The 14434-nt window shown below is 44.3% G+C and overlaps 1 protein-coding gene across 2 annotated transcripts in view; it reads right to left on the bottom strand.

The window, feature by feature from the left end:
• EPB41L4A (erythrocyte membrane protein band 4.1 like 4A) overlaps positions 1-14092 on the bottom strand; it is a 564380-nt gene extending 550288 nt beyond the window's left edge. For both annotated transcript variants that reach the window (XM_030193468.1, XM_030193469.1), the window contains exon 1: positions 13780-14092. In XM_030193468.1, the coding sequence (XP_030049328.1) occupies positions 13780-13878 (99 nt within the window). In that variant the 5' untranslated portion in view covers positions 13879-14092. The remainder of the gene's footprint in view (positions 1-13779) is intronic.
• Between the last annotated feature and the right edge of the window lie 342 nt (positions 14093-14434).

Below are 14434 nucleotides of genomic sequence, written 5' to 3'. Positions count from 1 at the left end.
GTCCAAGGACAGATCCCAGGGGAACACCAACAGATAGGGGGATGGGGGTGGAGGAAGATCCATGAGACTGAACTCTGAAGGTGCGGTGGGAGAGATAGGAGGAGAACCAGGAGAGGACAGAGCCCTGGAACACAAATGAGGACAGTGTGGCAAGAAGTAAGTCATGATTGACAGTGTCAAAAGCGGCGGATAGATCGAGGAGGATGAGGATGGAGTAGTGGCCTCTGGATTTGGCAAGGAACAGGTCATTACAGACTTTAGAGAGTGCTGTTTCTGTCTAGTGTAGAGGGCGAAAACCGGATTGAAGTGGATCGAGGATGGCATGAGAGGAGAGAAAATCAAGGCAGCGGCTGTGAACGGCACACTCAAGTATTTTGGAGAGGAAGGGAAGGAGGGAGATAGGGCGGTAGTTGGAGGGACAGGTAGGGTCAAGTGATGGTTTTTTGTACCTAAATGTAACTTGCCTTGAGCTATTACTGAGAAACGTGTGATCTAAATCCAAATCCAAAAATCTAATGCCAGGTATATTGTGAATTAATATGAAAGACTATAAACGTCTCTCAGGACCTAGAGAGCAATTCTATCATACCATAATAGCAGTAACTTAAACGGCAAGGATCTACCTAGGTAAAGACGGCACCATAAACACTTAATTGGGTTCTAGATCATCAATAAACCTATTGGAAAACTAAGCAAGCCACATTGGTATAGATCGATCCTGCACAGTCAATGCTAATAGAAAACCATATCTCTTCACACAGAGAGACCCCCACCCAGTATAGAATAAGTAATCACAAACTAAAAACAGAAATATGTAAACAAACATTAACTCCCAATAAGCCAGATTCTGCACACACTGAACACCAGAGAAAAAGAAATAGTGATGCACCTTCACCTGTACTGTGCAAAATATAAAAACAGCAGATGCAAATTTTTTAAAAAACTGATAAACTGCCAACACTACATCATGAATTAACAAATACAAATAAAACAAAAATATAAATACTACTTGTAAAAAAGGCCCGTTTCTGACACAAATGAATGGGCGCTAGCAAGGTTTTCCTCGGAGTGTGTATGTTTGAGAGTGTATGTGAGAGTGACTGTGTGTGAGAGAGAGAGTGAATGTGTGAGTTTGTGTGTGTGTGTGTGAGAGAGAGAGAGAGAGAGAGAGAGAGAGAGTCTGGGTGTGAGTGTGTCTGTGAGAGTGTGTGTGTGTGAGAATGAGAGTGTGTGCAAGTGCGTATGTGAGACACAGTGTGAGAGAGTGTGTTTCACACAGATACAGTGTGTGCGAGAGAGAGAGTGTGTGAGACACAGACTCTCTGTGAGACTGACTGTATGAGACCAAGAGAGTGTGTGAGTGACAGTGTGACACATAGAGAGTGAATGTGATACAGTGTGAGACATAGAGTGAGAGAGAGAAAGACATTGACTGTGAAAGAGAGAGAGTGTGTGTGTGTGACAGAGATACCTCCCCCCCTCTCTGGTGTCCGGCCCCCCTCCCTCCCTCCCTCTGGTGTCAGCCCCCCCCCCCCCCCCCTCTCTCTCTGGTGTCTGAGCGTTACTGTGCAGGACGCTGAGCTCTGGCTGTGCTTCAAGGAACTGACCAATCCTATTTAATAGAATGCACCTCCAACATTCTGAAGCCGAGAAACCTCGTGTGGTTGGTCACTTCTGCTTGTGACGAACCCGGAAGTACTGGAGGAAGACAGGATCGAAAAGGAGTTCTTCAGGTCCAAACATATTGAATCCTACACCCAAAATTACTTCTGCCTCAATTGTACAGTGCAAAATCACATCACGATACTTTATGGGTGGTGAATCACCACTAAAAGTGTTTTTATTTAAAACACACTCCTGGTGCCTACTTGCCATGCTGGACTTATCTTTTCATTTTCCTCCAGCTTAGATCTTGAACTTTGACACTCCTATCTGCCAATATCCTTTACATTGTGTTGGTACACTGGTTTGCTTTTTTTTTTTTCTATTTTCTCCTTATTTAAAAGCACCAATTACCCTAAAATCTCTTTTGTATAAGACCTCCAGAACTATTCTCACATCTCACCTCGCTCAGTTGGAGAGCTGTTCATAAGTCACATTCCATCTGCTAGCTTCAGACAGCATAAATTATGCAAGTCTAGTCCTTGATGGATGTAGATTTCCATTTAGTTCAGAAGGGCAGAGAAGAGTGCTACTGAACTGAGCCCCAGTCCCTTCCTACCCCCAAAAATGCCCCTCTTTCCCTCTCCCCTCCCCCAGCCCATGGCAAGAACCCACTAGGGAAATACCTAGTGTAACAATGTAACTCACCTTGAGCTACAACTGAAAGTGGTGACAGCTAAAGCCAAATAAATAAATAATATATACCTCTGTTAATAACTAAAACATGCAAGAGCACATCGGGCAAGATGCAAATAATATATCTCAACGAATGTCACAGAATAAATATGCCTATAACTCCTTTCTGAAGAGTAAGTGCCCAAACTATGATCATTCGAATATCTCTGCAAAATGAAAAAGTGTTTCAGAGAGAAAATAAGAGCCCTCGGAACGCAAGGACCTTGGGGGCAAACTGTTGCTTAGGGAATATTATTTGATGTTGGACAATGGGCTGAAGAACATTTTATGCTGACAAAAAATTGTTCTTGTAGGGTCTTTTACTAGGGCATGCTAACGGATCAGTGTGCGTTAACAGCCATGCATCCCATAGCATGCACTAAATCCATTAGTGTGCCTTAGTAAAAGAGCCCCTGTATTAATTACACTTAAGTATAACATTCTCAGAACTGGCTGAACAAGACATGAAATCTCAATATTGACCCCTGCCTAGGACCATTTCACTGCTACTTTCGATTAAAAAATTACAATGCAAAATAAAAAAAATGTTAACAAAAGAATACATACCTTCTAAATTACCTAAAATATAGTTGAAAATTGTTACTGAAATTCTCTCAAGAACATTGTTCTTTTTTTCTCAACTCCTGAGTGCTCTGGCATAGGCTATGTAATTATCATTGCTGAACTGCAGGGGTTTTGTTTTAAACATTTTTAAAAAGACATCAGAGAACACTTAACTTTAGTACTTTCCTCTATTTAAAAAGGGAAAAACTGATGAAGATGGACCGTAATAGAAAAACTTGACAAATCCTTGCAAGCTAAAGATTGTTAAAGTGAGCATCTGCACAAAATGCCATTCAATTAACCAGCTAACCTGCAACAAATGAGCCTGACAGATTAAACTTCTCTTTTACGTGTGTTTCCCACTTGGTTCACGGTATTGGCTACACTCTACCATGCAGCTTAGTCAAACTGTAATTCTTGCTTTGGCTGCTTGCCTAAAAACTATGTACAACGTAAATCAAAAATGAACACCTAATAGGTAGGTCATATCAGTCCATCTGTGACCCTCTTTTGGTGGCTAAGTGGGAGGGAGTATTGTCAGCCTTTGGGCAGGAACCTAATTTACATTCCAAACATGTCTGGATTATGCTGACCAAGTGGCATCACAACACCCTCGTGCAAAGGGAGACAGGCTTAGTACTGCCACGCTGAAACGCTGTTCCTCATCTTTCTATTAGAGCAGCTAGCCATCTTAAATTTTAGTCTTAAAGTGACTTTTTATCACTGCTTTGGTTGTCGAGCTCATTTGAAAGCTAGTCTGGGGTATGATGCCAGAGTCTTACATAAGTACATAAGTAATGCCATACTGGGAAAAGACCAAAGGTCCATCAAGCCCAGCATCCTGTCTCCGACAGCGGCCAATCCAGGTCAAGGGCACCTGGCAGCTTCCCAAACGTACAAACATTCTGTACATGTTATTCCCGAAATTGTGGATTTTTTCCAAGTCCATTTAGTAGCGGTCTATGGACTTGTCCTTTAGGAAACCGTCCAAACCCTTTTTAAACTCTGTCAAGCTAACCGCCTTCACCACGTTTTCCGGCAACGAATTCCAGAGTTTAATTACGCGTTGGCTCCTATTTGTTTAAATGTACTACAGTGTAGTTTCATCGCATGCCCCCCCTAGTCCTACTATTAGCGTGAACAGACGCTTCACATCCACCTGTTCCACTCCACTCACTATTTTATATACCTCTATCATGTCTCCCCTCAGCTGTCTCTTCTCCAAGCTGAAAAGCCCTAGCCTCCTTAGTCTTTCTTCATAGGGAAGTCATCCCATCCCAGCTATCATTTTCGTCACCCTTCGCTGCACCTTTTCCAAATCCACTATATCTTTCTTGAGATGCGGCGACCAGAATTGGACACAATACTCAAGGTGCGGTCGCACCATGGAACAATACAACGGCATTATAACATCTTCACACCTCATTCCCAAGTACTCAAGACTCCTCCCCCCCCCCCCTCTTTTACACCCCCCCCCCCCCATACCTTACTTATCCCAATCCTCAGCATGCCTTGTGGAGCCCTGCAATCATAGACCTTAAATTTAACCAACTAGGGTTTGCTATTGTAACAATTGGGAATTCTCCCCTACCACCACCATGGGCAGTGAATCCTACTTTCATAGTGTCCCCCAATGACCCAAGAACTGAAGACCTGACCCAAGAATTTTAAAAAGTGCTCCAAACAGCAGCAAACAGCACTGACACTGAGCCAGCAGCCTGCCCAATGTGTGTTTGAGTTGTCAGAAATTTGGCTGCGAGTGACTCTATCCCTGTATCTACCACCTTCTCAGTAAACAAGTAGATCTGTAAGTCTTCCTCCTTTCCACATCATTTTGTGAACCCTTGTCCCTGAACATTTTTTTTTCAAGTGGGAACTCCCTCCACTTTGTCGAACTCTGTAAAACATTTGACTGTTTCAATTCTGTTCTCTCATCCCTTCCATTTTCCAGCAAGAATCACCGAGTTCTAGGATTGGTACCATTTTGCTTGTCCTAACTAGGCAGCCCCCTAGGGCAGCGCCTTCAGAGGAGCAGCAAAGAGAATATGCAGCAAAACAATAGATCCTGACAGCCACACAAACTCAAAGCCATCAGCACCTACAGAGAGGAGTGAGCACACACACACAAAGTTTAAATATTAAACAAATATTGGAGTGGAGGAGTGGCCTAGTGGTTAGAGCACTGGTCTTGCAATCCAGAGGTAGCCAGTTCAAATCCCGCTGCTGCTCCTTGTGATCTTGGGCAAGTCACTTAACCCTCCATTGCCTCAGGTACAAACTTAGATTGTGAGCCCTCCTGGGACAGAGAAATATCCAGAGTACCTGAATGTAACTCACCTTGAGCTACTACTGAAAAAGGTGTGAGCAAAATCTAGAGAGCTGCACAGGAATGGGGTTTGCGGGAACCCCGCAGGGACGGAAGCAGTTCTGCGGGGTTCCCGCGGGGACGGAAGCAGTTCCTGTGGGGTTCCCGCGGGGACGGAAGCAGTTCCTGTGGGGTTCCCGCGGGGATGGAAGCAGTTCTGCGGGGTTCCTGTGGAAGTGGAAGCTACACCTGCACCAGCCTCTCATCTACCGAGTACCAAGTTCTTTGAGTGCTGTCTCCTCCTCCTCCTCCTTGCTTTAACAGCACAAATGTGGAAAATTTTCCATTAAGGAGGTGGTAGAGACACAAATGATGATGGAATTCAAAAAGGCGTGGGATGAACACAGAGGATCTCTAATTACAAAATGGAAGTTATAAAAAACCTAACCTTAAATGGCTGCATGTGTGTGGATGTGTGAAGTAATGCTTAGATGGCGACTCTGGCTGTGATTACCAAGGGCCAATATCGGGCAGACTTGTATGGTCTGTATCTATTATATGGAAGTCTGTTTTAGGATGGGCTGTTAAGGGCTTAGACAGCAACTTCAGTGGCTGTAACATAAGGACAGTTCTGGACAGATTTTTACGATCTGTGTCCCACAAATGAGAAGACGCATAGACTGGAGTGGGCTTCAATGACAACTCCAGCGGTTGGAACATAAGGATAGGGCCAGATAGACTTCTATGGTCTATGTTCCAGTAACACAAAAGAAAGACCATAATCAAGTATATAATCCTGCTTATAATCGAACGAGAAAAACGCCCAAGTTCCGACCTAAATCGGGAGATGGACGTTTATCTCACAAAAACGAATAACGCGGTATAATCAAAAGCTGAACTTGGACGTTTTCAACTGCACTCCATCGCGGAAGCGTACAAAGTTGACGGGGGCGTGTCGGAGGCATGGTAAAGGCGGGACTGGGGCATGGTTATCACCCGAACAGAGATGGGCGCCTTTCGCCGATAATGGAAAAAAATTATGCGTTTGTAGCTAGAATTTAGGGCACTTTTCCTGGACCCTGTTTTTTCATGAATAAGGCCCCAAAAAGTGCTCTAAATGACCAGATTACCCCCAGAGGGAATCGGGGATGACCTCCCCTGACTCCCCCAGTGGTCACTAACCCCCTCCCACCACAAAAAATTATGTTTCACAACTTTTTATTTTCACCCTCAAATGTCATACCCACCTCCCTGGCAGCAGTATGCAGGTCCCTGGAGCAGTTGTTAGGGGGTGCAGTGGACTTCAGGCAGGTGGACCCAGGCCCATCCCCCCCTACCTGTTACAATTGTGCTGCTTAATGCTTAGTCGTCCAACCCCCCCAAACCCACTGTACCCACATGTAGGTGCCCCCTTTCACCCCTTAGGGCTATAGTAATGGTGTAGACTTGTGGGCAGTGGGTTTTGAGGGGGATTTGGGGGGCTCAACACACAAGGGAAGGGTGCTATGCACCTCGGAGCTCTTTTACCTTTTTTTTTTGTTTTTGTAAAAGTGCCCCCTAGGGTGTCCGGTTGGTGTCCTGGCATGTGAGGGGGATTTATTCGTTTTTGAGCTGGGCGCTTTCATTTTCCATTATCGCTGAAAAACAAAATTGCCCAGCTCACAAATTGTCGAATAAAACATGGACGTCTATTTTTTTCGAAAATACGGTTCGGTCCGCCCCTTCACGGACCCGTTCTCGGAGATAAACGCCCATGGAGATAGACGTTTTCGTTCGATTATGCCCCTCCACATCACACTCGATTTAATCATGAATTGATAATGAGTGTGACTATTGGGCAGACTGGATGGACCATTCAGGTCTTTATTTGCTGTCACTTACTATGTTACAATTAATCCTCTTTGCTCCCGGGCTGATGCGCAGACCTCAGCTCTGACACAGGCATGAGCATCAGATGTCACCTGACCTACTGGCGCGTGCATGTGGTGACCTCTCAAAACACAGTGCCAGTAAATCAGAGACAAATCTTACATGTGTACACCAGAGTGTTCCAAGTTTCAGCTTCCATTCCTTCCTTGCCTACAGTGCTGTGGCTCAAATCCAGAGAGAGACTGAGGGAGCTGACTGGAATTTTCTTTTATGTACCATTAAATTCTTACAGTGATGGGTGGGGATGGGCTAATTGTTGAGGGGACAGGTGGGGACGGTTTAGGATGGGTTACATTTTTGCAGGGATGGATGGGGATGGGTAAGATTCCAGTGGGGACGGGTAAGATTCCAGCAGGGACGGGTAAGATTCCAGCAGGGACGGGCGGGGATGGGTAAGATTTCTGTCCCCGTACAACTCTCTAGCAAAATCTAAATAAAAAAACAAATATTTAAACCCTTTGCCATGCAATGCCAGAAAAACCAACCATAAGAGATTAAGTTGTACTCAGGCCACAATAGGTAACCAGTGAAGTTAATTAAGCAATGATTGAGTTCAAATCCCAACATGGTACCTTAAAAAATAAGACCAAGAATATTATAATGCCTCTGTATCACTCCATGGTGTGACCTTACCTTAAAGTACTGCGTTCAATTCTGGTTGTCGTACCTCAAAAAAGATACAGCGGAATTAGAAAAGGTTCAAAGAAGAGGGACCAAAATGATAAAGGGGATGGAACTTCTCCCAAATGAAGAAAGGCTAAAGAGCTTAGGGCTCTTCAGCTTGGAAAAGAGATGGCTGAGGGGAGATATGATTGAGGTCTATAAAATCCTGAGTGGAGTAGAATGGGTAGAAGTGAATCAATGTTTCACTCTTTCAAAAAGTACAAAGACCAGGGGACACTCAATAATTACATGGAAATACTTTAAAAACAAATAGGAGGAAATATTTTTTCACTCAAAGAATAGTTAAGCTGTGGAACTCGCTGTTGGAGGATGTGGTAACAGTGGTTAGCATATCTGAGTTTAAAAAAAGGTTTGGACAAGTTCCTGGAGTTAGTCCACAGTCAGTTGAGATGGACATGGGGAAAGCCACTGCTTGTCCTGGGATTGGTAGCATGGAATGTTGCTACTAATTCTGCCAGATACTTCTGACCTGGATTGGCCACTGTTGGAAGCGGGATACTGAGCTAGATGGACCATTAGCTAGATGACCCAGTATGGCTGTTCTTATGTTCTTATGAGATGCAGCACTCTGTGCTACAAGTAAATGACACGCCCAGTAATCCTAACTATAAAAACATTCCAATAGTCGAGTACTGGAAGAATCAGGAACTGAACCACCTCCCCAAATAAGTCATCTGGTTAAAAAAATAAAAGTCTAAATCTCCTTTATGTGGATGGCAAGGTATTGGGAGAATGGCATAGCTATTTTTATTTCTAGACAGGGGAGGATGGTAAGGTATTGTTACGACAAAAAGGCAAGCCAACAAATCCATTCGTATCCATGGGGTCGTTTTACTAAAGGACATTAAACCCTTAACATAAGGTTAGCACACACTAACAGGCTACTGCAAAATGTGTTTAAATCACTTGGTGGTAATTTCCCTGTGATAACTCGCTGACTACTTATTTTATACAAACGTTTTTCGGTGGAGGCTGAGAGTGGGTGTTCCCACATTATCCAACTATTGTGTTGTGAACAGTGGCATAGCTACGGGTGGCCATGGTGGCCTGCGCCCCCCCCCCCCCCCCCACCAAGGTGGCTCTGAGGCCCCTGGTTTGGCTGGCAGGGGGCCCCAACCCCCACCAGCTGAAGCGTTTGTCCAGCGCTGGTCTCCGCCAAGCTGCCTGCTCTTCTCCTGTCACGTGCATGCTCGATTTAATAAAAGTGAGCACGCGTGACACTTAAAATGAGTGTGCACGCATGGCGCTGTGACGGGAAGAGCAGGGCAGGCAATGCGGTGGACACCAGCGCTGGACAAACACTTCAGCTGGTGGGGATTGGGGACCCTCGACAGGCAAGGTATGTGAGGAGGAGGTGCCAGCAGGGGGGGAGGCAGGCCAAAATGTGCTCCCCCCCCCCCCCACACACACACACATCGAGGTCTGGCTTTGCCACTGGCTGTAATTAGTGCACACTAATTGAATAATGCAGAGTTAATGTGGGACCACTTAGCATCTCCTAAATAGGAAACAGTAAAGTGCTCCTGCATTCATTTTGTGTGGGTAGTACTACTACTACTTATTTCTATAGCGCTACTAGACGTACACAGAGCTGTACACTTGAACATGAAGAGACAGTCCCTGCTCGACAGAGCTTACAATCTAATTAAGTCAGACAAACAGGACAAACAAGAGATAAGAGAATATTAAGGTGAGGATGATAAAAAAAGGGTTTTGAAAAAGTGAATAAGGGTTAGGAGTTAAAAGCAGCATCAAAAAGGTGGGCTTTTAGCTTAGATTTGAAGACGGCCAGAGATGGAGCTTGACCTACCGGCTCAGGAAGTCTATTCCAGGCATATGGTGCAGCTAATGGCAACATTAGCACATGAGCTGCAATTAAAACAAAAAAAAAAAAAATCCTGAAAAAATGCTACGTTCAATCTGGGCTTAGAGAGTGGTAGAGTCCCAATCTAAGCCCAGAGTTTACTGCAGTTTAGTAAACCATTATGTATTGGTTTTATATTTTGCAAAAGCCCTAGAGTTCCTTACAGGTCACAAAAACAAACAATCCAGAATTACAAATTATACATCACAATCAAAATGTAAATCAGCCCCACATCATTCTTAAATAGAAAAGTTTTTAGTTGTTTCTAAATCTTAGATAATCCCTTAAAGAACGGACTGAAACAGGAAGGGACCTCCAAACTGAAGCACCTTTGTAAGACAATGATACCGATACTAACAGACTTAACTGAACCAACTGTACTACTTGTCTATTTAGAAGATCAAATATGATGGAGTGTCCCCCTTAAAGAGGCCGAAAAACCATGGAACACAATTTAAAATGGGACCTCACTACCACAGGTAACCAATGAAGTTCATGAAAATATGATGATATTGGTTCATCGCTAAGTTTTGAACTGTCTGGAGATTTTTCAAAACCACACATGCAGTCTGCATCTATAACGTTGCAATAATGCAACTTAGAAAGCAATAACGATTGTACTAAAAGTCTAAAACAGGGTAACTCAAAAACTTCTTTGAATAGGTCTTATTTTACTCAGTAGAAAAAAAAAAGGAACTTTTAAACACTTTATTTACTTGATCTAACATGATAAGCTAACTATCCACCTGGACCCCTAAAATACATGTGGAAAATTCAAACTTGAATTTATTGGTCCCAATAAAAATTTCTTTACCCATTATGTTCCTAATCGGACCTAACCAAAACACTTTTGTTTTATCCCAATTAAGTTTTAGAGGATAACGAATGGCCCACTGTTCTATAATCTCCACACATTTCTGTATTCCTCTCAACATTTCATCATAAACTTTAGGAGACAGCATTAAAATTATATCACCTGTGTAAACAAATGAATATAATTCAATCTATCAAGCGCTTTCCCCAATGGCTGTAACAAGATGAAACAAAAAGGGAGAGAGGAGTGAACCCCGTGGTACTCCACACAGAGAGGCTCCAAACATCTGACAACCCCCCCCCCCCCCTGCATCTTTACCCTGTAACAACGACCAGTCAAGAAACCCTTAAACCAATTTATCACAGCACTATGTAGCAGGGGCGTATCTGGACTTCAGCAGTAGGGGGGGCCAGAGCCGAAGTGAGGGGGCACATGGATCAAATAAAGAGTCAATCCCTAATATAATATAGTAACAGACGCCTAAAGGATACACTTATACTCTGCAAAATTATACCATAAAAGGTTTATAATTTGAAGGGGGCAAAGAGAGTTCAGTATAGGCTGACCTTTCAGCAGAGCTCAATTTTAATGAGACTAGCCACAAGGGTGGCTCATGTGCAAAGCTCTATACATCATCAATGCTCTCTATCACAGCCCTCCTTTATTATATATATATATATATATATATATATATATATATATATATATATATATATATATAAAATGCTAAATTGCTTTATTAATTGAAACTTCTTTGCATCCAGCTTTTCATACAAAAGCACACAACTATGGAACGTCAAAAGCCGTGAAAACAACTTATGATCACCTAAACTTCCGGAAATCATTAAAAACTAACCTGTTCAAAAAGGCAAACCCTACCGACCCAACTTAAATGCCTGTACCCTGCAACACAACGAAACCAAAGCTCGTAATGGACATATAATAACTATTCCTCTCTACGATTCCCTAATGTGTCTGTACACACGAACCTTATTCTACCACAACATTACTGTATTTGTTCACACCAGAATTGGCAAACGCCTTTACGGTACTATGTAAGCCATATTAAGCCTGTAAATAGGTGGGAAAATGTGGGATACAAATGTAACAAATAAATAAACAAACAATCTATTAAATGCAAAGTCTAGAAAATTATTCAGTAGGCATCTGTACTAGAGGAGGATTCACTAAACCAAAAACAAACAAACAGCACCTGTAATTTAAAGGGCTGATGCCATGAATGTCCACTTATAGGTTCATATGTAGATTCAAAACACAGGGAAATAGAGCATACAATGGCAAACTTATTTTGTTTGAAGCTGATGACTTGCTATACCGTTGAATTCTCTCAACGTCCAACAAGGAACCCTGTCTCAAACGTTTCCTCAGGGACGCCCGTGCCAACTTGTGAGCCAGTATCCTTATTTCCAAAAGACTTTTTAGGAACGCCAAGTTCAACTTATCATGGATCCATGAGGGCTGCCAGTCCAAGGACCCCTATGCACAAATCTTACTTCAACAGTCCACTTTTACAAACTGTATATTATAGCTGGATCACTGTTACAGTAAAATGTTTTTTTTCCAAACAGGCAAAAAAGTGGATTCTAGTTTGCTGTTCAGAAGCCTAGTTTCCAATCCCTGTTTTCTATCTGTGAATAATGCAAAAACAAGAAGGCACCCACCTCCAGATTCTGTTTCCAAGCAAAATAATCTGTCATTGTAAAGCTCGCACAGAATTTGTCACACAAAGAAACATCCGGTTTTGATTGGTTCAATCCAGTTTAGCGTTCATTTTATTCAGCGAGTAATGCATGAAGAAGTTCTGTATGGTTTTTACTGTTCACAGTAGCAGCCAATGAGAATTCTATGCAAATGTATTACCACAAGCTGGTTAGTATTAATATGAGCATTCCGAGCAATGCACAGAAAGGAGTACCTACCTTTAGCTAGCAAACGTACACGGAAGGTCTGGAGCTGTGGTAGCGTGATGGTGGTTTCTCAGCAGAGCAGTCTGCTGTCATATTTAAATAGCATTTGCACATGTGTGCAGGTGTGCCCACAGTACATGCAGTTTTGAAAAAAGCTACACATGGCTTTCACACATGCACATATAAAAAATTACCCTGCACATATAAAAAATGACACCCCCCCCCCCCCCCCGGAAATGAAACTTGGCGCGGAACCCCACAATAAGAAACTTTCACACCTTGGGTAGTCTATTGCTTATATGTGCATGCATGAAAACCGTGTGTAGCAGTGAAATGCTGTGGAGGTACGTCCATAGCATACGCTGTTCTGGGCATGCGCACAGCATTGTTGCTTAGCGAGCGACTGTCCTATACATGTGCTGCTTAGCAGGTGGCTGTTCTATGCATGCGCTGGCGCTTTCCCTATCGAGCTGCTTGCTGTAATTGTGAGCATGAGATTTCCTTTGAGCATTGCTCGCTGTTTGAAACTCGCCAAGTTCTACCAGGGATCTAAAAGAAATGTTTTTTATGGGGGACTTTTGCGCATTGGGGCCCCAGAGTTAGACCAGAGGTAGCCAAGCATCCCGATTCTGACAACAGCAAACATTGGTGAATGGAGGAAATATATCTGAAGGAGCACAGAGTAGCAGTTACTGGCTCATTCCATCATCCCCTTCCAATTTCTAAGAGTCATGCCTTTGGGACTGTGCCTGTAGAGCTCTATTTCTGAGCTCCCAGCTCTCTTTCTCCCTGTCAGATTCACGTGCTGAGACTATTGGAAAGGAAGAGGTAGCAGCTGACTCCTTTTTACACACGGACACCTCCCGTTGCAGGCCTGCAGCAGCTCATATTGTCATGCAAGTAGCCGGAAGACTGATATTGTCCTAAGGAAGAACTACTACCTTCCACTTTTACAAAGGCGGGGCACTCACAGAATGTTCCAACTCTCTAAACTTACTTCAGAGAGAAACGATCCTGATCTCTAGCTGGAAAAAAAGTGCACACACTGGGAAAGTGCACGTAAGACTTCTTGCAGTTTGCCGGAACAGAAGCCAAAAGTTAGTGCTCGCCCGTCAGCAGAGAGACTGTGACACTCGGTGACCCACGGGCTTCAGGCGAGGAGATGCAGGGGGGTTTGTCCTGGATCTCGGATCTCCACTTTTGCAACCTATTTGCGGCTCCTCCCACGCCGCACAGCGTTTGCCACCTGCATCTCCCGGTGATCGGTCACTCAACAGCTCTAACCCCCTTCGGCTCTGACTCTCACCCAAACAAAAGCTTCGCAAGCGCTGCCACTAAACCCGCCGCTGCTTACCTTGACACCTTGCTGCTGGCTGGTCAGGGTCAGCTTCGACTCATCCAGAAGCAAAACTTCGCAATAAAATTCCTCCGGGACGGCGCAGAAACAACCCATCACTGCGCCCAGAGCTCCGGCAACTAGCAGGAGAACAGGTCGGTCCCCACCCCTTGTCCAAGAAAGGTGTGACAGCAGGAGGATCCAGGAGATCAGAGCCACAAGCGACCGGAGACGATACGAAATACCGGCAGGAGTTCCCTGACACCCTGATGGGCAAAACACATCCTCCTCTCCGGCAGCAGAGGCACCGCATAAAAGCTACCAGCAGGGCTATAGCAGCCGCCTATAGAATAAAGAGCGGGGAGGGGAAGGGAGGGGGAGAGACTCCCGTGACGTCATCCGCCGCCGGGCGCACTCCATCCCTCCCACCTGAAGCGGCTGACAGCGAGCGGCCGGCGGGCGCCCCCTGGTGTTACTGTTTGTGAAACGCTCCGGCGGCCACCCCAGGGAAAGGTTAGCCTCGCCCAGCCCTGTCTCTCTCAGGCGTCCGTGAAAACAAAGGCGAGTTCGACAGGTGCATCCACCTGCTCTCAATGTCAGCTACTTTCCCCAGGACCTGTCACGGTTCCATGACTTTCTGAACGGGCAAGTGGCTTTATATAGGACTGGACGA

The sequence above is a fragment of the Microcaecilia unicolor genome, chromosome 2 (assembly GCF_901765095.1).
Source record: "Microcaecilia unicolor chromosome 2, aMicUni1.1, whole genome shotgun sequence".
NCBI lineage: Eukaryota > Metazoa > Chordata > Amphibia > Gymnophiona > Siphonopidae > Microcaecilia > Microcaecilia unicolor.
Note: the sequence above shows the minus strand (reverse complement) of the source record. Positions and strands in the feature narration are given on the sequence as shown.